Raw genomic sequence first — 27,286 nt, 5'->3', positions numbered from 1 at the left:
TATATATATATATGTGTGTATATATATATATATATATATATATATATATATATATATATATATATATATATATATGTGTGTATATATATATATATATATATATATATATATATATATATATATATATATATATATACACAGTACTGTGCAAAAGTTTTAGGCAGGTGTGAAAAAATGCTGTAAAGTAAGAATGCTTTCAAAAATAGACATGTTAATAGATTATATTTATCAATTAACTAAATGCAAAGTGAGTGAACAGAAGAAAAATCTAAATCAAATCCATATTTGGTGTCACCACCCTTTGCCTTCAAAACAGCATCAATTCTTCTAGGTACACTTGCACAAAGTCAGGGATTTTGTAGGCATATAGTCAGGTGTATGATTAAACAATTATACCAAACAGGTGCTAATGATCATCAATTCAATATGTAGGTTGAAACACAATCATTAACTGAAACAGAAACAGCTGTGTAGGAGGAATAAAACTGGGTGAGGAACAGCCAAACTCAGCTAACAAGGTGAGGTTGCTGAAGACAGTTTACTGTCAAAAGTCATACACCATGGCAAGACTGAGCACAGCAACAAGACACAAGGTAGTTATACTGCATCAGCAAGGTCTCTCCCAGGAAGAAATTTCAAGGCAGACAGGGGTTTCCAGATGTGCTGTCCAAGCTCTTTTGAAGAAGCACAAAGAAACGGGCAACGTTGAGGACCGTAGACGCAGTGGTCGGCCAAGGAAACTTACTGCAGCAGATGAAAGACACATCATGCTTACTTCCCTTCGCAATCGGAAGATGTCCAGCAGTGCCATCAGCTCAGAATTGGCAGAAAACAGTGGGACCCTGGTACACCCATCTACTGTCCGGAGAAGTCTGGTCAGAAGTGGCCTTCGTGGAAGACTTGCGGCCAAAAAGCCATACCTCCAACGTGGAAACAAGGCCAAGCGACTCAACTGTGCACGAAAACACAGGAACTGGGGTGCAGAAAAATGGCAGCAGGTGCTCTGGACTGATGAGTCAAAATTTGAAATATTTGGCTGTAGCAGAAGGCAGTTTGTTTGCCGAAGGGCTGGAGAGTGGTACACGAATGAGTGTCTGCAGGCAACAGTGAAGCATGGTGGAGGTTCCTTGCAAGTCTGGGGCTGCATTTCTGCAAATGGAGTTGGGGATTTGGTCAGAATTAATGGTCTCCTCAATGCTGAGAAGTACAGGCATACATACGACCCCAAACATACAGCGAAAGTCATTAAGAACTATCTTCAGCGTAAAGAAGAACAAGGAGTCCTGGAAGTGATGGTATGGCCCCCACAGAGCCCTGATCTCAACATCATCGAGTCTGTCTGGGATTACATGAAGAGAGAGAAGCAACTGAGGCTGCCTAAATCCACAGAAGAACTGTGGTTAGTTCTCCAAGATGTTTGGGACAACCTACCTGCCAAGTTCCTTCAAAAACTGTGTGCATGTGTACCTAGAAGAATTGATGCTGTTTTGAAGGCAAAGGGTGGTCACACCAAATATTGATTTGATGTAGATTTTTCTTCTGTTCACTCACTTTGCATTTTGTTAATTGATAAATATAAACTATTAACATGTCTATTTTTGAAAGCATTCTTACTTTACAGCATTTTTTCACACCTGCCTAAAACTTTTGCACAGTACTGTATATATATATATATATATATATATATATATATATATATATATATATATATATATATATATATCACATACATACACACTGCATATTAACAGTGTTCATTTTTTCATTTTTTGCCAAACACACGTTATTGTCAATTATTATAATGTATGGTGTGTACACTCACTAGTTATTATCTCCGTACAAGTCATGTTTAAAAGTGATATCAAGTGATAGAGAAAACACTTCAGTTACTCTGTCACAATCTCTATCAAAATGTTATTGATCAGGCACAAATCATCAGATATTAATTTGGCTTTTTCTTCCCAACCTACCAATACAGTCAAATGTATTTCCTCGCCAAAATGTTTATTTTTTTATGGTAGGGTATATCTGAAATTCACTCCTGAGGGAAGCACTCATTCAAAACATGTGATACTGTAGGTGGCACAGTGTGCTTACTACATAGCCTCTTACCTATTTAACATCTGGAGCCAAGGTTCTTCAAATCAAGTCACAAGAGAAATAAGTTTGGTGTTCTTAGTCCCTGGTGGACATTAATCTACATCACAAAATCAAAACCCATTGTGTGTGTGTTGCGTGTAGTGTGACCAGATTTTCAAAGCTCAGAACCAGGACATAAAGATTAAATACAGTTTTAAAAAGTTTTAAAACTTTTTTTTTTTTTTAAAGAATGCTTTTTATTTTAATAAAGTGCTTTTATCACTATTACATTTTTACATTACGCTAATAAACAACCTCTGACAGCTGCACAATCACTGCACCTTCCCTTTCCACTTTGTAGCTAAGTTTTAACCATATTTAGAAAATGATTCAATACCATTAGCCAATCAGCATCCAGCTCTAGCAGGCTTCTATCAGACATCTGATTCCCGCTGGAACGTCACAGCATCAACTGCGAATCAAACTTAAAATCAATCCACGCAAGTGCCAGCTTTTCCAATGTGACTTGTGGCAAATTAAAGCTTTGTTCACATCGATTGGAAAACAAATACTAAACAAACACATAATTGGTCCTAATTTATTTTATTATCCACCAAAACCAGCAAATCAATACTTTGCACTGACGAAACCAACCAGTCCTTTACCCACAGCTGCCGAATCAGCCAATCATAGCCTGTCAGTTCGACTGGACCTCAGCATCTTTCCACAACAACAAACCGAGACATGAACAGTTCAGCAATATAACTCCATTCTGATAGCGGGCACTGTCCAGATAAACTATAAGCAACTCTGACAAGTAAAAAGTAACTCCAGTTGCACTCACCAGATCGCCCGGCACTATCACTTAAGTATTGTTATTTTTACCTTTAATTTCCATCACTTTGCATACTTTTAATTTAGTATAGTAACCCATATGAAAATTATTCTACTGGAACCATTATTTAACGTAAGGAGTGGTTTCTGGCTCTGTTGCAAACCGGGAATGTTTTGGGGAAAAATGACGGCACACCGAGACATGTAATGGAAAAAGGGGATGGTCCCGGTCAAACCGGGACGTCTGGTCACCCTAGTTGTGTGGCCTACATATTTACAGTATGTCAAATTCTAAGGGAGGCCTGGGTTAAAATCCTGACATTTCTCCAGCACAAAGCAGCCCTTATCAACGTAAATACACCGGAATCTTGGACTGCAGAGCATATTACAATGGAATGGGAAAAAGCATTTTACTGATAAATAATTACGTAAGGGAAAAAACAAAAAAAAAGGAAGGGGGACTTATTGCTTGTTTCCCTTGCTCTGAGGCTTGCTTGACACAGATTTAGGGGTCGGAAAGGGAGACACAGGAAATGTCACGCTGGTACGATGCAAGCCGTTCTAATAATAAAAACACTGCACACCTTCCTAAAGAGGCTAGAGAAGTCTATCCTAATGATTTTATAAGTGGTGGTTTGGAGCATATTATTTCCAGTGCTACCATTAAACAATGGCACATCTATCACAGTTTTTGTTATTTGCTACTTTTTAACCGCCTCCATTCCTACATTCTTGGTTCCACTTAAAACAAATAAACATGTAAAATGTATACAAATCAAAAACATTTGACACTGTGCATTTCAGAGACTAGTAGTATATACTGTAGTAACAGTCACCACTAAAATGGGTGGTCTCTGTCTTTATAATTGTTCCAGTATAGTATACTGTAATAACTTATATAGATGAACAGTTCTCAGCGCTGCCCATTAAAGCAGTGCTGACTGGGATGGTTCAGGTAAGTTAGCTTGTGTTGACACAATTTTTTTTCTTTTTTTTTTTTTTAATTTGAGTGCAGACTTTCTGCAACATGGGCATTCCTGTCCTCTTTGATCTCTTTATGTTGGCACTGATTAAACATTCTTTAAAATACTCAGTACAGCACAGCTGTTTATTGTTACAAAAAGACAGTCTGTCATTAAAACAGAAATGTGATTTAATACACAAAACCATCCCTCTAATGGGAATCATGCTTCAACTTTGAAGTTCTGGCAATTTTAATGATGGCTCGTCTTCATTGCTTGGTTGTTGTGTACCTTAAGGCCAATAATATCTGACCTTGAGACAATGTCAGAATCACTTTGAATCATCAAAAGCTGAATTTCTGAAGTTTTTTTTTTTTTTTAAATGATCACAAAACGTGTGCAACATTGAGAACTGAGGTAGTAAATTAAATATCTCTACACGAAATCCCAGGGGATAGAAATTCTTAGTGGTCAATTCTAATTTTTCAAGCTTAGCTGGAGCCACTTCAATATAAATTTTTTTGTTCGATTACTTCAAATGTCACTGTGCTGTTAAAATAAAAGTGCAACTAAGCCTGTAGTAATATTTGTAGGCATATCGTATGCCATATTAAAATGAAACTAAAATATTACACACAATAACATTCCCCAGGAACGCAGAAGAAAACTCAAAATCAAATAAATCAAAGACTGGAAAAAAACTTGTTTATACAATGCATTTGCATTTACGACATGGAGAAAAAAGGATATGCATGGGTGATTTATGTCATACATGTATTTTCTCCATCCATCTAATTTACACTATGTGGTTATGTAACAGTGACAGCTTTGTTAAGCATTTCTTGAGCGAAAAGAAGGCTTTACAAAGGCAATAAACCAACAGAGGATTCCTATTGGCCGGTAGTGATATCATACTGATAAATAAATGCAAAATACATGCTTAATCATAAAGGAGGTAAGATTAGCTTTAATAGGCACACCTCTAAACAGATTGCCAAGGTCACCTTACATAGCAGGGTAAGCGCCATCCATACCGTTACTCCAAATATCATGATGTCATTGGCTATCTACAGATCACAGCTGTTCCGGACAGATATAACAAATATCAAGGGAGTAGGAATGATCTTTAAAAGACCAGTCAGCTGAAACATGTGTGATGTTTTATTATCCTCCTTTGTTTCCACAACTAAATACCTTCGCTTTGTTTGAAAGCAAAGGTATGTAGAGATTAACTGCAAGGAATGTGCCTAGCTACTAACCACAGGAGTTTACTTATCTTTAGAAAATAAATGTGTAGGAGACATCACAGTAAAAGCAAACATAGTGTTATTAAAAAAAAAAAAAAATCGCCAGTCATGGAAACCGCCATCATTGCACTATAATGATACAAAATATATAAACTGTACCTATTCTGTCATATTCCCCCAAGAGCTGACCTTGTTCAAATTGGAAAAGTGGCTTGGGTCTTTCTTCAGCTTTGTAGTGTCTACAATATAATCCTATTCTTTATGGAAATAAAACAGAGGGCCTGGAGTTGATTCAGAAACCTGAAGCTTTTCAAGAAAAAAAGTCCAAGAAACAATTGAGAAGGGTAGTATTTTTAAGAGAAGGGTAATGTTATTGTAGCCTTGCTTTTAACATTGCTAATAACAGCACAGCTACATTATCACTAGAGTATTTTCTTCTGGCATAAACATGACTTCCTGCCTATGTAGGATAAGTCAGAGCCTACTGCTATTTGCATGTTTGATTGAGACTTTTACCATTGTCAACACAGGACAGCTTTAAATCAACAAGTAAATGATCTGATAAAACTCAAATTGTATTTTTAGATGGAACTGTAATCGTACTGTAGCAAATTGTAAGTCTGCTAAGAAATAAATAATAATAATAATAATAATAATAATAATAATAATAATAATAATAATAATAATAATAATAATAATAATAATAATAATGTTGCTTCACCTACAGACCATGTCTGGTATACAGAACAGTGGTACCAGATGCCAAACTGCTAAACAAACATGAGCCCATAAGACAGGACTAATTAGATCCATTAATTATCCAAGCTAGGAAAAGGAGGCTGTAGCCAGTTGGAACATCAAGACACAGACTTCCACTATGTTGGGCAATGGCGACAGGCAGATAACTGTTCCATACCAAGAGAGGAAGCCGGATACAGGCTAAACTAGTGGGAGTGGAGCGACCAGTAAGAACAGGAGGGCGCCTCAACCCTTATGCACAGATCAGTCGGCCTCCAAATATTTTCTTTTAAGTGGTGGGTCCTCAACTGGGGAAAAGAAAATGGAACTACACATACCAGTATTAGAAAATACACTCCATAACTGTTCTTTTGTATCATATTTCAACGCAGACTTTGTGAAACGCCTCTGCCGCCATGTTGTTGGAAAGATAAACACGTTGTATTTACAACTGCTTGAAAAAGCAAGATTTTTTGATATTTAATAAATTAATGTTTACCTTGAAACTGACAGTACTTTGGTTATATATAATTTGCTATATACCTTGGCACTGGTCCAAAGCCAAGTAGAAAGACTGCACAAATCTTGTCCTTTAAGATATCTCAGCAAGGTGCAGAGAAGGAAGGCTTGTTTCCATGTGATTGCTTATTTTTCATTCTGAATTCTATATTGGCAGTTGTTTTTACATTTATGTATGCTGACAAATATGTATAGTGTATATATCTAACCATCTCAAAATGGCTGCGTGTTAACATGGGCATGTTACAATTTTTCTCTATATTAAAAAAAAAAAACTCTTCAGTTTTATTGCACAGCATCCTCCAAAAGACTTGATTGTATTATTTATGCACCGTAACACCACCTTAATGAGTCAGAAGGCACCAAGCAAATGAAAAAAGGTGTGAAAACAAACTGAACTGCCCAATGGATGCCCCTTAATTCAAACACTTCTTATTAAATTCACATGGATTTCCTTTTAGAGTTGAAACAGTGAATTGTGATGGTTTACTATTATAATGTACTGGGTACCAATCCAACTAACACTTAAGGACAACTGTCAGCTTTAATATAAAAGACAAAATGATAGGCCAGCTTTAATATGAAAGACAATGTCTAAGATTTGAAATGGTAGCAGCAATAAATGAGATTCCTAAGTAGAAAATCCTTGTTGCTGGTAAACACTGGAAGAAGCAGACTAAAGTCAACTGGCTCCCTTACAAGGCCATTCTTTTGTTGGGTCTTAATGACCCATTTTTACAATTGCCTTCAGGGTTAACGTGTGGAACCAAGGCCATTAAAGCTGGAGACACACATTAACAAGAGGTGTATACAGTCCATTGACACTGCATCAGCCATGAAAATGCTTTGAATGCATGGCATTTCTTTTACAAGGTGTAAACTGATTGTTTTTTATGGGAAAAGCACTTGTTTACTGGGGTAACTCAAAGCTTATATAAACACACTATTTTAATGTATATGTCTGGTTAAACAGAACAACCAAGAGAAAGTGTCCCAGTATAAACTCTGCTTAACACTTTTAGACAAGTTTATCAGTAATATTCATCCCTCACCATGACTGTAAATGCAAAATTGGAACACTTTGTAACTCCCCAGATCCTGATTATCTTAAAGAGTAACATTACCAAGTTTGATAACAATTGAATAGTTTTCAAGTTTAGGACACAAATGTGTCTGCAAATGCCTTAATCAACGTGTTAGTAATAGTTACGGTACCTAAAGGCTGTGTGGTCCAGTGGTTAAAGAAATGGGCTTGTAATCAGGAGGTCCCCGGTTCAAATCCCACCTCAGTCACTGACTCATTGTGTGACCCTGAGCAAGTCACTTAACCTCCTTGTGCTCCGTCTTTCGGATGAGATGTAATTGTAAGTGAATCTGCAGCTGATGCATAGTTCACACACCCTAGTCTCTGTAAGTCGCCTTGGGTAAAGGCGTAAAAAAAAAAAAGTTTACTGCAGCTTTTTAAAATATTTAAGTCCTTGGAATCCCTTTTCTGCATTTATGACATCACTAAATTGAAGTAAAATTAGCTACTGCATTATGATATTATTTTAAAGAACCAATACTGGTTAATACAATATCATTTGCCGCAGGTGGAAGGGAAATAAAATCATCAGTGTTATTTGTTAATCATCAGCAGCGTGGCGTAGTGGTTAGGGCTGTGGACTCTTGACCGGAAGGTTGTGGGTTCAATCCCCAGTGGGGGACACTGCTGTTGTACCCTTGAGCAAGGTACTTTACCTATATTGCTCCAGTAAAAACCCAATTGTATAAATAGGTAATTGTATGTAAAAAAAAATTGTGATATTTGTATAATGTGAAATAATGTATAATGTGATATCTTGTAACAATTGTAAGTCACCCTGGATAAGGGTGTCTGCTAAGAAATAAATAATAATAATAAAAAAAATAATAATTTTTATATCTCCAGTGGATTCAGCTGGAATCTAGCAGAGCCAATACTTGCCCACAGTGATATGATACCACATGGAGTCTGATCTTGTCCGATCAGCACTGCAGTAGTAAGGTAAGGTCCCTCTGGTGCCCTCTGATGTCTGGTTGTGGTGTTACTCGGGGCACATACCAATTGGAGGTGCCACTTTATGGGTGAGAGGTAAAACCTTTGTAAAACAGTAAATGACAATAACTATTTTTACTTAAATCTAATACCTCAAAGCCAGATCACTGACAAGTGTCCAAATAAAACAAGGTTCACAACAAAATGTGGACGTCCTACTTGGCACAACCAAAGAAGACACTTGCTGAAACGTTTCTCTATTTGACTTAGTTTTTTTAAGTATACCGGTCATCATTAGGGTTAAAGAGGATCTTGACTTGGATGTATTTCCACAAGCTTGGCTTTCATGCCATTCCCCAATCATCAGTCCTCCAGATATGAGGATAATCTTGACAGCAGAACAATGGAATGCTCTGTCAAGGAACCTCCCAGGGTCTGTGAACTTACAAACAACATGCTGTACAGTACCGACAAGTTACTGGACTAAGCAGCATTAGTCAGCAGTCGCCAATTCAATCTACGCATTCAGCAAACTCTAAAATGTTCCAGCTGAAAACAAAACTAATGTACTAAAGTACTAATGACCATTGTCTAATGACCAGCACAGACCTTAACTATTACCTTCTTTCTTGAGTTGATTCCAACATCATAAAATAAACACTAAATGCCTGTCTTTAGTAATTGGAAACAAAAGTGCTAAGGCATAGGTCCTTCAGTACAACAAAAAGCAGCTGCATCAGATGGGGAGATTGTTTATGTCTTGGATTATTACACAGCTGAGAACCACAGCATCTTGTGCGATTGTACCACAAAAACTACTCACTTCTAAATCTTCTGTAGTCATTTTTGTATTACTTTAGTATAAATACATGTTAATTTGGATTCATATGTTGTTTTTTCTGACGAAAAGACACAAATTCGCCTGTTTTCTCATTGGAAATAGGTACATTTCAAAATATCGCTGTCCTGGTCACAAAAGCAAAGTTTGTGGGGAATAATAGCCATTTTCTATACTTTTGAGGCATAAGCAATTAGGAAATAACACTTACTACCCAGGAACAAAAAAAAAAAAAAAAAATTGTTACACAGTGTAATCGTCCTGTTGGCAATAATACCCAACCTTTGAGAGGAGAGGAATTTATAAAAATGGGTCATAAGGGTTTTTCTAAACATTTTTACTTCAATAAACACTTCCTCATCACAACGATGACTGCTGGAAGCCAAAGCTACAGGTGTCTTAATGCAAACAGAAATGTGTTTTTTCAGTGCCAGGAGAATGCTAAACCTTGTCCATGAACTGCAAACATTTAAAATGGTGTAACCCTTCTATATCAGCAAATTGGTGGGTTTTCCTTGACTATGGTTGCCGGTTTCTCAGACTGAACAAACAGGTTCCCAGAAGAAGTTATTATTATTATTATTATTATTTATTTCTTAGCAGACGCCCTTATCCAGGGCGACTTACAATCGTAAGCAAAAACATTTCAAGCGTTACAATACAAGTAATACAATACCTAGCTAGCTTCCAATATGCCCCAAGACTGCCCTGGAGAGACAAACCTCCTGGGAAGGGTATACCAGTCCATTAGGGACTGAGCCATCATAACACCAGGCTCCAGAACAGACATCAAATGCTCACTGCCACCATGACTAGGGATCATGTATTAAATCAAAGGTGAAAAGACCTGCATCCTACTGATGGAGGAACAGCCTTGTTTCAAGTTTCAAGAATTTTTTTTTTCTAAATGGTTGGTACCAAAAAAGCCTATGTAAGGTACGCTAGATCCCCACATTATACAACTTACTCTTACCTGGCATTACAATAGGTGTCTGTGCGCTCCCTTCAGCGGAAAGTGTTAGCCGTCCTCCTTTGCCGATCCTGTCGCAGAGCAATGTGATGTGTTTCTTCAGCTTGCTGGTGTCTTTGGGCATGGTCAGATGGCTGGTTAAGTTCAGGGCCTGATCCTTTGGACTCTTGGACAAGCAAGTCCTCAGGAGGTGAGTGACAGCTGCATCCACACTCTCTTCCCAGCCCTGTTACAATGAGAATTAAAGTTTTCTTGTAAAATAAATTTAACAAATTCTTGCTCTAATTAAAAAGAAATTAAGTCAAGACGACAAAAGTTTCAGCTAGTGCCTTCATCAGTGTGATCATGCATCAGTATAATCTTGCTCTGATCAGATTACATTTACTTGCATGTAATCATGATTTTTTTGTATATAATGATCAAAACCTGATTAGAAAAACACTTTCTTTTGGCATATTATATTAACTGAATATCAAATGTAAGTTTAATTTGTGTTTCAATGGCTCTGCTTATCAGACTGCACTAACAGACACTATAAATGTTCCTGGAAAGTATCATTTGGCAAATGCGGTGATGCATATTCACAATGAGGTCCTGAAAGCAACAAAGGGGTGTGACTGTGAACAATGTGGTGTGTGTTAGGTTGTGCAGCATCTAATTTGGGGAATGGTTGATCCACACCTTTCAGGAGTGTTAGATTCCCGGGGTCTCTTTTCCAACTTAGTTAATGATCATCCAGGAAACATCAGCAATGAAGTTCCAAAGTGTATTCAAAATTACACAAACTTAATAAATCAGGTTTAGTTACACAAACTAAATGAGTTTGGTTTGGTACCTATTGGGAATCTAGACTTTTATCTTCTATACCATTTCTGGTTCTTTTGAAACCAGTGATGTATATAATTGTTTTGTTTTAGCTGTTCAATAATTTCCTAATTACATTAGATACTCACTGATCCAAACCCTACTAATCCGAATTGACATTTAATCCAAACCATGTCATTGTAATAAAATGCAGGCTGTCGCTGTAAAAATGGTAAGCGTGTAAAACATTTACAACAGCCTCTCTAATTTTAATTGAAATAGTTATTACTGAAAAATAAAGCAAATAATAGCCTGGGCATTTTTAGTATGTTACTGATTACAATCTGTACTCCAAAAACCATTAATCTGAACAGGGTCCTGTCCCAACTGATTCGGATTAATGATAGTCTACATGTTAAACGTTTTAAATGTATGCGTCCAATTTCTGTGATGGCCAAATTCCGCGAGGGGGTTACCTGGTCCCAGATACTTTTCCTCTTGCTTATCCGTGAACTGGTCAAGCTTTATGGACACAGCGAGGGAAAACAAAAACACTATCTTTGATCATTAAGGCCTAGCCTCGACCAGGTCTAAACTCCTCTTCCGTCCCTGCCGATTCTGAAGGTCCTTTTTTTCTAGGTCAGGGCTGATAAACATTGGCAGGCAGTGAGGGGGGAACCCAGTACTGAACTTGTTTACTTAATTCCAGTAATTTTAAAGATAAAGTTAACTGGGATTAATTGTTCCTCAGTCACAGTGAACATCATTGGAGACATTGTTACTGTTTTAAGGAAATGTTTTTTTTTGGTTGCTGCCCCTATAAGTTTACCAAATCATTAAAAGATTATTCATGGCTTTTAAAACTGCATTTCACAGAACGTCTAGTTTTACTCCAGTCCTGACCTTTGAGGCCTATCCTTGTAAATACCTGCCCCCCAAAAGTCATTAGTCTGCAGGGCAGTACATTCATGTTCTGCTCTTCATTATAACAAGGACCCCCTGTGGAGAACTTCTCTCCAGAATGGCTTGCTGACAGGTGCTTTGGCCACAGGCTAAGAGGCTGGCCCTGTTGCCATGTAGATAGTTCAGGAGGAGACAATGGCAGGTAATCAAGCAGGTAATAATGATTACAGGGTAGAGACTGGTAATGGCGACTTACAGAGACTAGGGTGTGTGAACTATGCATCAGCTGCAGAGTCACTTACAATTACGTCTCACCCGAAAGACGGAGCACAAGGAGATTAAGTGACTTGCTCAGGGTCACACGAGTCAGTGGCTGAGGTGGGATTTGAACCGGGGACCTCCTGGTTACAAGCCCTTTTCTTTAACCACTGGACCACACAGCCTCCTAAGCTGTATTATATAGAAATAATTACCATTCAATATTGATCCACTGCCGTCTTGGCTAACAGAGCATGCAGCTTTCTATTTACCTATCGCGGGCGTGTCAGAGTATGGGAGTGTCGACTGAGCTACGTAACCACAGTGCTCATGTGATATGTGAAGCCAGCCCTAAAGCTTTCAACATCCACAATACATATAAATAAAGAAGTATCCAATAAGTGTAATATTTAACATGAGTTTAGTAAGGACTGTGTGGAATTTAATTTTATATATAAATATTCAGGCTTTGGGGTGGGCATTTTAACAAGAAAGAAAAATCCACAACTAATGAGAGGCCCTCAGACTTCACTCCCTTCAATTACCCACTACTGATCTCTTTTTTTTTTTTTTTTACCCAAAAAGAGGCACTGAGATCTTGCATGTCTAAGCTATCAAACACTTCCACAGGCCATAAAATCACTACAAAATCTATACAGAAAGCTGAAAAATAGGTCTAGTTAATGTGAATTGCAGGGCTACTTGTGTAAAACACCTTTTAAAAGCTAAACACCACATCTAATTACTGCTTCGGCATGCTAAATCTGCCTAGTTTTTCCCTCTGAACATCGGATGAAAGTTTGCAAATCGGCAGCAAGAGGTATAGCTCTAATAGCATTGCTTATTTGTATGTAGTGCATATTTAAGCATTGTCTGCTTGCCCAGCTCACAGCACAAGTATAAATGAATGCCAGCTAGAAAAAAAGGTACAAATATAGATGAACTTCCTCTTAATATTAGTTTTACTAGTAATGCCTGGGGTATACTTTGGTTATACCTGGACTTTCCTTTCACCAGCACCACAGTAGAGTTTACTCTGGAGGGTACTGGACTCATAAACACTGCCAACTGTGAGATGAGACATGAAATTGTGGTCTCATCTGCCCTGCAGATGTTCAAGTTAATTACAAAAAAGTGTCGGGGCAACAGTGTCCCTAGCCAAATTCCCCCCCCAAAAAATGCTTCTATAAATGTTTAAGGTTGAAAAATTGAGCAGAGCTCCTTCAGACACAGGCTTAGCAGACTTGGACAGTAGTGTTTGATCAGCCAGCAGTCATAATTGTAGCTTGGTCCAAAGCTCTCATTTTGGTTGCTGCATGGAAAAGTTTAACAGCTATTGGCTATAAGTAGAGTCCCGGATTTTTTGCAAATACAGAATAACATGAAATGAAACAAAATGTAGCATATAAAACTAAATGCAAATATAAAAAGAAATGAAACAAAAAATCATTATAAAGCAAACACAGAATGACATTTTTAAATTGGGAGGTTTATACAAAAAACACTTTAAATAAATCCTTGCAATCGTAGTTGTTAAGGCTCAGTCATTACCATAGACACCGTCTGAAGGGAAACTGAAGCTCTCACTAGCACTTGCACAGATGTACAATTTGGAGCGAGTCATTTGGGAATTAAAATTGTGATGGAAGAGAACAGACATTTGTTTCTAAAATGCCTAAACCGTGCATAACAATTAAACAACGCTGAAAAGAATTTGAGCATGAGGGGATGTATGCAGCTGACGTTGACAATAATGACGTGCAGATTTTGCAACTGTTGGCTGGAATCGCAGTCGAAAAAATACTGTCATTAGCTGTTTACTTCTTATGGGGAAAATATGGCTTGTTTGCTTGTATGTATTTTGCATTAGTATGATAATTATTTGTTTAAATTCAAGTGGTGCAAACTTTGCACTGGAGCAAATGCTGTTTTGGTTTTGAATGGATTTGAATGAATGAATCTGCTTTGCTTAGTGTTTAAATACTGAGAAACCCCAAGCTTGTTGTATACTGCTTCAATGCAATGGGATTGAAATACAAATCCTATCTTTTTTTCCGACCGTTATCAGAAATAACGTTAATGCTAGTTTTCTATTAAAAGGCAATAACACCATCAGGTGCCTTTTAAAGCAAATTAAGCTCACTTGGATTCAAGGACACAAGAGAATTATTCAAATAATTAAAATTCCACACAGGAAATGTAATTATTTAGCTTGGGAGATTAGAGTGGCGAGAACTTATGAAAGTATATGAATGAAGATAAACGGCTTTATAGTTTGCTGAGTTTGAGAAAGGCACATTGTTCACCAGTCGGGCAACGCTCTGAACAATACAAACAGGAGATTGTTTTGTTTGCCGGGGCTGAGGTGAAAGCTGTCTCCTGAAAGTCTGTGCAGAGAGAATAGGCAGACAGGATGGGAAGTTCACTGAATCTTACTGCCACGTCTTTGGCATTGCCCTTTGATTTTTCCCCACCGCAAAAGTTTACACACTGGATTAGCACTATCAAAGGCTCTCTTATATTAACTTGATAAAAATTAAGTCAAGTTCATTGTATAAGCATTTTTCTTTTCATTGTTAACACCCTCACAACTTTTTATATTTATAACTTTAAAGTCTGTTTCAAAGTTGTTTTCAAAATGGCCACTCTAGTGCACTGGGGTTTGAGATCTGTCCTCTAAATCACTGAAGGAATTGCAGGAAAAAAAAAAAAAAAAAGACACATAACATGTGCTCAGGCTTTTCTTTTCCGTACCACATCGTGGATTGTTATTGCTCTGTTACCTGTCTGACAATGTGGTTAATAATCCGTACACTATCAGTGCACTAGAGTGGCCATTTTGAAAAGAGCTTTGAAAAAGACTTTAAAAGGTACATGTAAAAAGTTTCAGGGTGTTAACAATGAAAAGGAAAATGACAGGTACATTATTTATTACAGTTGTAGCAACACGTGCGGACGGGTAACACTATTTTTCGTACTTACTCTTTAAGAGACCAGGACCAAACAGTTGCAAATTGAGTGCAGGCAGAGGGCAGGAGAATCTACATAAAGAGAATGTAATGGGCTTCCAAGCCACTTTGTAGCTGCCCGATCACTGGGATCCTTTAAGAACCATCCATACAAACATTGATGAGTCAAATGGGATTCAAAATACACACATATTCTATTACAAGGATGTGCATCAAACAAATAATGAAAAAACATTCACAAAATACATCAAAGACTTTAACTAGCACCAAGACTTGTAAAGAATAATAATTATATTTATGTATGTACTTGCTATAAAGCTTATAAAAAGGGACCGGTATGTAGTATCAGAAACATACAATGTACTAGGATACAATTTATATACCATTTCCAGAGGTAAATGTTCATTTCTGGGCAAGTAATATGGCAGGTCTAGCTGTTAAGTACCTGAAAACATAGGCATTTTGTAACACACTCCTTTCCTTCAGTGGTTTCCATGACAATTATACATTAAAATATGAATAAGACACGAAATAACCTGAAGTGAAGTGTGATTACTTAGTGACAGCCTGAAAATCTAAGATATTTTTTTTCTCTAGAAAAGGGACTGTTGTGACCAATTGATCCACTGATGTAGATGCATTGAAATTTGAGGGATCTGAAAGAACTGGACTCAAGATTCAAATTACAGCTTTTTTCAAACAGCATACTGACTTTTCTCTGAACATTTAAAAACATTTGTGTTTCAAGTGTGGGGGGTGGGGGGGGGGATGGGGGGTAATTCCTGTGATACTTGACTGTTTGGAAAATTACAGTGCTTCAAACAGTACCTCTTGCAACAGTATCCCTTTTCATGATGGTAAAGTCTGAAAACATACAGCGAATAGCATATGATTAAAGCAGGGGTGAGCTAGAGGCCATTACTGCCAAGATAAACAAAATAGAAGCTGCAAATGTGCTTGTAATACAGTTCCCTCTTGTAGTAACATGGCACTTGGGAGCCATAGTTCGGAGGCTGTACAATAAAGGGTGTTGGATGTAAATGTATACGCATTTCAGCTGAGTTTACAAATACATACTTAGGGCCCAGTTCAAGTAACTTTTAGCTAGGTTTTAGGAAATGCTAATTAATTTGATAAAAAAAAGAGTGCATGTCCATCGACAATGTGTTAATCAAATCAAAATTCATTCACATTTATTCCTTCTGCTGCTTGAATTTATATTTCCCTTATTTAGTTTTTTTATTAAATTGGGCCCATCATCAAATTCTGAGTTTAAAATTTAAGAAAACAGTAGAAATGCAGTAGACAAACGTTTGCCTTCTTCAGCGTAAGTTACAGCTAGTATTAATTTATTTCCTAAATTTTAAACTTAACCAAGGAAACTACAGCTAGTAATTCATTACATGTATCATCAGCTTGAGATTAAGATAACTGTTAAAATAAATTTAATACACTCAATGACACAACATAAGCCCAACTGAGTGTTTTAAAGTCTGTCTTAGAAAGGACTTAAAGGATGAAACATTTAAAACAAGTAAAACATTTTCCACCCAAATAAAAAAAAAAAAATTCAATTTATTTACATGAAGAAACAGGAAAGGAGAAGGACCCCATCATACAAGCTCAAGATCCAAGATCCAGAGGCTTGTTATAGTCTTCAATTCAAGACCTCACTTACTTGCTGGGACTGGAACAATGAGGATCAATGAACTGTATTATACTTTGCACTAAAGCACTTAAAAAAAAAAAAAAAAAAGGTGCTACAAAAGTCAATAAAAATAATTCAAATCCTGAACTTTATTACCGATGACAGACTGCAGAAAAAATCTTCTTGAAAAGAAAAAAAAAAGAGTACACACATACACAAGGAATGTGAATACATTCTTTTTCAAAATGCAACACTAGTCTTTAAGTCACTTGACCCTTGCACCTCTTTCAGGTCATTAAGTGAATGTCCTTCGGTGTTAATAACAGGTTGCCAAAAGGGTGGCCAACAAAAGGATGCCATTAAATGTTCAGCGCTTCCTTTTTCACATTCCTCCTAAATCAATATGGAACCAAAACTGCTGTAGGATTGTTTGAGGGGTAAACACGGTTGAGAGGACTTTCTATCAGCGCACCTTGACTCAAGTGCTTGTGGTGGAAGCTAAACACTGTTTACACTGGTGCTAATTGATTTTGCTGTTTATGCTGACGAAAGCCAACTGGTCTGTAGCTTCCCAAAATGCAGTTTTAGTTCTTAAAAGTCAAAGATGTTTAGGAAGAACCTTCAGGATTGTTCAGAACAGCAGAGGTTAGTACTGTAGAGTTAATACAGAGATGATGGTAATTGGTTGCCTCTGCATGCTAAGGCAAACAATAAAGTAAAACTCTATTCTAGGTTCAACTGAAGTAATCATAAGGATAATTATTAGTTGCAGTCCTAGTAGTGGTATTAAAGAGGAACTCCTGAGATAAGTCACTTGTCAAATGTTTTTGTTAGTTGACATTCCTCAATATTATGGTAGGCCTAAATGTAAAATTACTTTTTTTTTCTTCATCTTTTACATACTATGATGTTTACAATTATTCTTAGTGGTTCCTCCATTATTCAGTTTAGAATTGTTCTCTGTATCAGAATCGCCCTGGAATTATCAGCTCCAGTAAATGTTTGCACAATTACATGTTCCAAAGCAACAATGCAATGTCAGTTCTCTGAGTTCTGTTACCAAATAGAACCTGCATTTCTCTACATAATGTCCAGGTTGCGCATTGTATAAAGTACAAGGTACACAGTATTCTCAGGTATTATATAGAGTTCACTGTGGTGATAGTGTTAGGATAATACACAGGAGGTGTAACCCAGTTTAAGCAGCTCCGTCTTGCATGCAAATTCTACGATATTCTAAAGACTACAGTGTAGTTTTTTAGGTGAACAGAGTAAATAATAAATGCTGATGTTTAATATAAGATATCTGATCTAAGTTTGTTTTGCAGTAACAGTCAAAACAAATACAGCTATATTGCTCCCATAATTTTTCCCTTTCCCATTGCAAAAAAAGAACTAGACCAGTGCTATAATGAACATGATAAATAAGGTCAATAAGAATTTGGGACCACACAGAAACTATTCTTCAGCTCATTGTAAACTTTTTTGTCTAATTTATTTTGCATGTCTAATAATATATCTAATAATTTATTTCTCCCTTTTAAAAAGACTTTGGGACAGTCCACATAAAAGGCAGTAGTCTAATTATTTCATTTTCTCTAACCAGGATTCCATTGTTTTCAGTGGGGGTCGCTGGTAATGATTAAATCCAGGCTGTACAATAACCAGCTGGGAGAAAGTTCTTTAAGAGGCACGACAAAAAAAACACTTAGGAGCTTTCCAAGGGATTAGGACTAGGTATTTATTTATATAACCAAATGGATTAGTGGTTAGGTCAGGCACCTTTGAAACAGGAGGTCAAGGATTTAATCCACAGCCATGTGTGTTCTGGGGTACAGCACGCAAGGTAAATCCTACTGTGATGGAAGCCACAGTTCGCCACACAATCCCTTGTATCATTGTCGAAACAAGGTGCCTCCTGCAGTGTTATCCCATTGAGAAATGCTTCTGCTGAGTCGCCATTTACTTGAGCCATAGATGAATAGACATGACAAACATATGGGCATTGGGAAAATGACCCCTTTTCACCTAAAGGTGACTTATCAAAGAATTTCACAAATAAAAACAACTACATCAATATCAACCTCAAATGCAGCATTTACATGGTGATGAAGTTATGTCTCCAGTGGTTAATTATAATTCAAATACATAAACACTTGTCTACTGTTTTCAGCGCTCCCTCCGTTTTTATAAAATGAACAAATCATTTGGAAAGTTTTACACAAACACACACACTGAGGTTATGTTGAGCCCCTTCTACTTTGTATACTACATATCTTGGCAAAGTTCTGGTATAAACTACACATTTATATATAATTCAACACACTACTGTGCTAATAAAAGTCACTAGTCTCAACCTAGTAGTTGTTGAGGGTTTAGAGGGACTTTTATTTAAACACTTATTGCCTGCAATATGTGTCTTAAATGGAGGAATTGTGGGGAGTCATCCTTATTAAAACACCCAATAGTGTTGAATTAAGACATTTTAAAAGAAAGTACCATTCATTTAGACTAGAAGTCTTTTTCAAGGTCTTCAGTGTCAAGGAGTGTAATGATTTTGATAACATTTCCCAGCAGATTAATGACCCAGAAAGAATGTGCATTTCATTTGTGTTTTTAATCAATATAGTATGTAACACAAAAAATATGATAGTGTATATTAATGTTATAAAAATGGTGTTCATCAACACTGATATCAGCTAAACTTGAGTTTCAAATGTTATCTTCATAGCTTTTTTACATTCCCCTTATTTTTATAGTATATGATGTTTGCAAACATTCTTAGAGATTCTGGGTTGTGTCTTGTGGCAATGTGCCCCGCCCCTGTGTGTATATTATGTGTTGTATGTTGCGTGCGTGTGTTAATGTTGGTGTATAGTCATTGGTACATGGGATATAAACAGGTCTGTGTTTCACGTGTATTTAAAAATGTAGATTTGTATTTAGGCACGAGGAAGGCACAAATCACTTCACGTGCTGGTTAAATGTAATATGTGAGCACGGGGTTGCACAGAATTAATTCACGTGCTGGGATTCAAGTGAATAATTAATTAGTAATTGAATCCCAGCACAACAGTATATATAGACACATTTTCATTCACTCAGGGTTGGGTGTTCGAGAGTGGAGAACGAGTGAGAGAGAAGGAGAAATAAGTTTAAATATCAATTGCTATTACGTGCTGGTAGGACCAGCACGATACTTGTTTATTTAAAACTCACCGTGTTTGTTTGTGTGTCTGTCCGTGCACTGTATAGTCCGTTTTGTTTGTCTTTTTTTGTTTTGGCGTATAGTGTCGTGTCCTGTTTTGTGTTTAAAACCTTTTATTTTCTGTTCTGTTTATTAAATGCTGAGCGAAACCATTCGCTCAGCTCCACCAAACCACACCTCTCTGTTGTTTTATTTCCTGCATCTGGTCTGACGCCACCCACTCCGGCCGTCTTTGTGACAGTCTGCTCTATATGTATATGACAGAGAGTAGGTGGGGCTAGCAGAGTTGAACGATCATATTGCCACATGATTTGAATGGGCTGAAGTAGTCTGTTCAGACACTTAGGCTTCTCCAGACCAACTCAATGCATCTGAATGCATTGTGACAGTACCATGAGTCTTGTACTTCTTGATAATAGAAACAATAGTTGAAATTGGGATACTCAAATGCTTGAAAATCTCCTTGTATCCTTCTCCAGCTTTATGACAATATATAATTTTCTGCCTAAGGTCTTCAAATAGCTCTTTGCTTTTTTCCATATGGACTTATTGGTAATGACAGCAATCATCCTATGCCTAACCCTTTTATACTCTCTAAGAACGTTCACCTACAATCCAGCATTTTCTAGACTTTTCTAGAATTAGGTTCTGCATTATCATATTGAAATTTCCAGCACCTTGTAGTAGGGCCGGATTAAACTACGTTGGGGCCCTACACTAAGTCATATTTTGGGGGCCCCCTAGATACTCTTCCACAACAACTAGGGTATGAGGATTGTTATACTATTAATACCTTTATTGCTATAAGACACAAATCACTTGCGAGTGAAAACAATTAAATCTCCCGGTTGTTAATGATAATTCTTATTTACATTCAAAACATCTGTGGGAACAAAGAACACAAAATGATGCAATAAAAAAGATTCAGTCCCAGTCAGTAAAGTACAAAATGATGCATATTGAAATATATATAAGACATCAAGAAATTAGAACTTCTTGCGCGATTTCTGTGTGGTGAATGTGTTGATTATATTCTCGGAACTAAGCACCCTTGTCACATCGCTCTCAATAGAAAGTATGGCAAGAGGATTCAGATTGTCCTGTGACACGGTCGATCTCAGGCGGTTCTTTATTAAGCCCATTTTCGAAAAGGAACGCTCTGTCACTGGCAGAGTCAGGAATATTCTGAAAGCGACACTGTAACAGGGCGAGGAGCCCTGTACATTGATTTGTTTATTTATTTTTAGAACGGGGTCTCCCCCTCCGCCCCTGTGCAGGTTATTGTTTTGTATTTGTTTGTTTTATGATTTATGTGTTTACATGTCGGCAAAACGCTGTATGTTTTGTTATTGTTTTATTTAAAATATGTTCTGGCAGAGGCGAGATTGGTGCTCGTCCTCTGCCAGGAATAATTAATAAACTCGTGCAGATTGTGGCCGAGGTGTAATAGAATAATTACTAGCCAGTTAAACCCCTCAGGCACGATATAAAAGCCTGCAGCTCTCTGCACTCAGGGTGGGTGTTCAGAGGAGGAACGAGAGCGAGCGAGGAGCGAGAGAAATTTATTTAAAAATATTCTAGGAACAGTGAAGGCGATTTGCCCAGTCTGACCTGGATCATTTATTGTTTGTGTTCGTGACTTGTTTTATTTGAACCTTTATTTTGCACTGTGAGCACAGTGTTTTTGTTTAAACCTTTTATTTTATTTTTGTCATTTAAATAAACCAGCTGGTTCATGGGACCTGCAGGGCTGTTGTTGCTCTCTGCTTCAGGGGTATGGGCTTAGCTGACAGCGATGATTGCTGCAGTGGAGCTATATCAGGTTCCCTTTCTTCCAGGTATGAGGCATTATCTCCTACCCCATTGGAGGCATCAATGGAGAGAGCATCCTCTAAATTGTCCAGCACCTGTGGTGGTGGGACAGGGGGAACTTGGAGTGGAGGGACTGACTGCACTTGGGGTGGCAAAGCCAACACCTCTGTATCAGCTCTGTCAGGATCATCTGTTGACGCGAGACTGCGTCCCAGATCTTGTTGCTCTGATCAGGGCTGTGAGGGTGATGTTTTCTCCTCTTAGCATTCCTAGGTGGTGAATACGAGGAGGAAGAGGAGGTGGAAGGAGGAAATCTGGGTCTCTTACTTCCTTTAGTGCACTCTCTCTAGAGTATGTTTTTTGCACAAAATTGGCAGTCTGCCCCATCCTCTAGAGCTGCCTTGGCATGTTCTGGGCCTAGACAAGAAGCACACTTGTCATGACCATCTGCGCTAGGCAGCTTAGCCCTGCAAACAGTGCAGTGATGAAACGGCATGGCTGTGCACTTGCCGAGGATCGTGCTGAGGATTGAGCGTGGTACTTTTTTTTTTCGGTGCCAAGCAAACTTGGTGCCAAGGTGGAACATCACAGTGCAAGCACAGGAACGAACTAAGTGGTGATCACCTCCGAAAAATGAGAGATTGAACCACTAGTGGCAATATCCACTAGAGGCGCTACTGGTACGCTCAGTGCAAGCCTGAAGCAGAACCAAGTAATGATCTACAGACTGAACAAACATGGATATCGAGTTGTGTTATGAAACTGTTTAAGAATGACACTTTTAGGAACTGTAATATAAATAATATTTGTATAGGCAGTGATTGTAGGGGTGTACGTAAGGGTTTCCGTATCTAGTACGTCATTCATGAAAAAAAACTGAAACATGATTTTGTGTTATTCACACCCCTTGACTAGGTGGCAGTAGGCAGGTTGAGTGATGACCGTATGTGGTTTCCGATGCCCTTCTCTGTCAGTCAGTGATCTTCTGTTGTTTTTAAGCCATGGCTGCTCCAGCCCAGCAACTTTCAGAAGCAGTCGCTTACAGCCCGTGTCTGCGTGAGGTGAAGCAGACGGTGAACTTGAGCAGTTTCTGCATGCACCCTGGTGTCTTTGAATATGACAGAAGTACGAGGGTGGGCCCCTAAAAGTGGTAAGTGGGCCTGGCCGCAGCCTGTAATTTGAGCACTATCTAATGCAGGCGTGAGGCCCCAATTCGGCTGGAGGCCCTATGCTATAACGTAATTTGCACATTGGTTAATCTGGCCCTGCCTTGTAGACAATACTATCATAGCATCAAAGGTTATAAATACTTTTGAATTAGTATTTTTGGAGTTTTGCAAAAAAAATAAATAAATTGTAGACATCTATTTTTTGTAACTTTTTTTCCTCATCCACAAAAGCAAAACTTTTGCTACAAAAGATTTTTCCTAAATTTCTTTGTTTTCGAGAAATTTCTAGAAATTACAAATTTCCATTGGGGTATGTTTGCCTACAGCTGAATATTGGTCCCCAAAAATCTGAATTTTGCCTGCACCTTAAAAAAAAAAAATGTAACCAGGCCTCAATTATGTTGGTAATTTTGCTGTAAATCTTTTTTTTTTATTTTTTTTTTTAAATGAGTTTTATTAAAGGAATTGGAATAATTAACCCAAGAGAGAATGAGTTCGGGATTTGTTTTCAAAAGAAGAGGCTTGTTCTACAAAGACAACTGGACCAGTGAAAATGGACTGGAACTGACAAAATGTTCTCTGCCTTTTGTGTTTCATCGTCTCTGCCCCATCTTAGAGCAATTGTGGCTTTGTGTTCAAACCAGTAGCCTGCGAGCTTGGATACAATAACAACCTCACAGACTCCTGTTGGCGATAGCAGCAGGAAAAAGCGAACATACAGAGGTGCACAGACAACCTCACCTCCTTGTTCCACTGTTAAAAGGCCCTAATCCTCAATTAACTTCTAAGGTACTGGTTGGAGGAGTATAAAACAGGTTCACATAACATTAGCAGAGACTGGGGTACTCTAAGACATTAAACTAATTGATTGATTGATTGATTTAACCCTTTGATTATTTTCTCTGATTGATGCCATTCTGTAACTTTGTGAACTACATATCCAACTCACTTCTTCATTCATCTAGTTATTCTGTATTCAATAAAGTGCTTTACTTTATCAGTGCTGTTATATATTGTTATTGATACACCTTTGATATATTTGAAGTATTGGGGTGGGATTTCCCAGGTAATTGCCACAGTCCTTTTGTCAAACTTTGGGGATGATTATTTAATATCCTAATATCTTCACGACAGGCAGATTTAGAGAAAAATAATGTTAACTCAATATTGGAGCAAAATAACCCACAACACTACATATAAAAATAGTAATGGGAGTGTAAAATGGCAAGTTAATTATCATTTGAAGCTACTTACTTTTTAATCTGGACAAATGCAATCTTGGAAGAACGGCCATGCACCCTTTTCCATGTGTATTTGTTTACTTTAATACCTACTGAAATAGAAGTTAAGATCTTTTACCAGTTGAGGAGTGTCCTGCAGGAGAGGTAGAAGGGTTGCCTCCAGGATGACAGTCTGGTCCCGGTTGAGATTCTGCCAGAGCTCGATCAGCAGGATGATGAGATGGGTGGCACTCCTGAGCCGTGTGAACTCCTGGCACAGGGCAGACCGGTTCTCCTCTGCAGCATCTGCCAGGGCAATGACCTGAAAACCAGCAGGGGAGAAAGAGATCATTACTAATTAACACAAGGGAGGCTGCAAGGGGAAGTCTGACTCTCTCACAAAATTAAAAGCATCATGACAGCAGTAAATGGGAGAAAAATGATAGTCCCATGAAACAGTCAAAAAGCTCAGATTGTAAAAGCTATCCCATTAAAAAGGAGGAAAAAGCAAGACAAAAATCACATTTATTTAGAGTAGTGCATTGAGATGCAACATCCAATATGCAAGTGCTTTCAGCAGTATGTCCAGATATTGAACCAAAACTTAATAGTTCCATTATTTACATATAGATTCATGTAATTAAAGGAGGCTTCATCCATAATTTAGTATTAATAAAAGAAGGCTTACTTCAACTGGTACAGGATATTTCTTTTGTATAATTCCCCTGAGCATATTATTTTACTAAAATGTTTCTGCAGATCATGGGTTTAAAGTACCGCATTTAAAAAAAAAACAAAAAAAACAACAAGGGTCGCAAGGGATCTTTCACATGACTTCTGCAGCCAGCTTTACCTTTATATTCATAATACATCATAATGTCGCAACAAGCAAAGCAAATTGAAAGCACGGACAACACCAGAACCGTATAAGATCACATTAACTGCTTGATAATATTGGACTTGATTAGTAACATACAGTACGAGGTTCAGGTACATACAAGGCATTATTCAGGCTTTCAGGGAAATCAAAGAACCCTGCCTAGATTTCGATTATCTCTAAAAATGCGGTGACATATTCAAAATGTGCGTTCTCAGATTGTCAGTTTCTAAGAAAATTACATTGTGGGAAAAAGCCTAAACTACACAATTGCACACAACAACTTGTGTAAATGCTGAATATTTCATAATTTACAAAGACTCTAATATGGGCATTTCACAGGACTGAATTATTTCTCAAAATATATTTTCATTCACTCATTTTTATTTTCTGTGAATGACTGTCTTCAGCCTAAATGTGACCAGCTTTGTATGAATTAAGATCTGAATTTGCATTGGTTTCCACAGATACTGATCAAGTGTACTAAAAAAAAACTGTGGCACATACTATATATTGCAGTTATTTTCTGATAAAAGTGGAGACTTGCCAAACTAAATGGAGTGCATTAAAAGACCTTTTGTGAATCTAAGTATACGGTTGATTGATGCCAGGTGATGGAACAAAGGCACATTTAGAAGGACTGAGGGAACAAGCTCAACTTTGTGTCAAGTTTATTCAAATTGGTATTAAAAAACCTTCCCAAATTGTCTAGGACGTGCCAACATATGTCGACAAAAACCTGTTCCAATCAGACAGCATTCTGTGGGTTCCAGAAGGTGAATGAGATGAGAAATGAAAAGAGGAAAAGCTGACAAGGAAGTTGGAGTCAGATTGGTAGTTCAGAGGAGCTATTAATGGGATGCAACAAGTGACTGGGTGAACGGAAGGGTGAAACAAGCAATCCCTTTAAACCGGACGTTAATAAACTTGCTACAGGTAGCTAGTGTTCAGTATCTCCAGAAAAAAAGGCATTATGGAGCAAATACCCTAGGTAAATGTGTTGTGAGTCCCATGTTGTATGTAGTCATATAAATAGAAAATAATGAGCAAAATAATCATACATCTAAAACTATAAATAATACTTTAAAATCATAACAAAGAGGGCTCCCGAGTGGCGCACCCAGTAACCGGTTCGAGTCCAGGCTATTCCACAGCCGACCATGGACGGGAGCTCCCAGGGGGCGACGCTCAATTGGCCGAGCGTCGTCCGGGGGGAGGGAGGGTTAGGTCGGCCAGGGTGTCCTCAGCTCACCGCGCACCAGCGACCCCTGTAGTCTGGCCGGGCGCCTGCGGGCTTGCCTGTAAGCTGCCCAGAGCTGCGTTGTCCTCCGACGCTGTAGCTCTGAGGCGGCTGCACGGTGAGTCTGCAGAGTGTGAAGAAGCGGGTGGCTGACGGCACACGCTTCGGAGGACAGCATGTGTTCATCTTCGCCCCTCCTGAGTCAGCGCAGGGGTGGTAGCGGTGAGCTGAGCATAAAAATAATTGGGCATTTCAAATTGGGGAGAAAATAATAAAAACTAATTAATTGGCAACGACTAAATCTTTAAGAAAAAAAATAAAAATAATCATAATAAAAATCAGTAATAATTAAAACAATCATAAATTAATGTAGATTAATGTTTCAACAAGTTGTTGAAATGTGTCTGCCTTGTCAATATATAATTTCCTCATACATTTTAAGTGAAAGCAAACCTGCAGCTTTCACTTAAAATGTGAAAATAGTGAATAAACAAATCTAAACTAGCCAACATCCTCTCAATTTTCTTACAAACACATGATCACCTTACAAATGCCTCTTTGCACAACGAATTACCTCTGTAAACCCTTTCTTAACATAGCCAGTATCCTTGGGCAATACCATCAAGTAAAACAGATGATGCTTTAATGACTGGGGTATTTTCTCAGCCTGCTAACACCATCACATTTGAAAACGTAGACTTTGTTTGATCTTTGTTATTTATTTTATGTATTATTTTATTTGCAAATTATAAATATGGTTTAAATACATCTATTTTGTAGTTCATGAAAAAAAAACACTATTAAAAGCATAGCTAGCCATCCTTTTCTAACCTCTTATTAGCTTAAAGTTTGACTGGTCCCCCCTTTTATTGTGCTGAGAATATTCAGGTTCTTCACTAACATTAATTCAGGATATTCAGATATCAGGAATACTACTGTATAATGATACACTATTGGACACATGGTCTGACTGC

At 37.8% G+C, this 27,286-nt stretch overlaps 1 protein-coding gene across 3 annotated transcripts in view; it reads right to left on the bottom strand.

The window, feature by feature from the left end:
• Positions 1-27,286, bottom strand: part of bbs9 (Bardet-Biedl syndrome 9) — a 275,781-nt gene that overhangs the window by 104,991 nt on the left and 143,504 nt on the right. For all 3 annotated transcript variants that reach the window (XM_059022878.1, XM_059022879.1, XM_033998802.3), the window contains 2 exons: positions 24,335-24,517; positions 10,208-10,430 (listed from right to left, as the gene is read on the bottom strand). In XM_059022878.1, the coding sequence (XP_058878861.1) occupies positions 10,208-10,430; positions 24,335-24,517 (406 nt within the window). The remainder of the gene's footprint in view (positions 1-10,207; positions 10,431-24,334; positions 24,518-27,286) is intronic.

The sequence above is a fragment of the Acipenser ruthenus genome, chromosome 4, assembly GCF_902713425.1.
Source record: "Acipenser ruthenus chromosome 4, fAciRut3.2 maternal haplotype, whole genome shotgun sequence".
Lineage (NCBI taxonomy): Eukaryota > Metazoa > Chordata > Actinopteri > Acipenseriformes > Acipenseridae > Acipenser > Acipenser ruthenus.
Note: the sequence above shows the minus strand (reverse complement) of the source record. Positions and strands in the feature narration are given on the sequence as shown.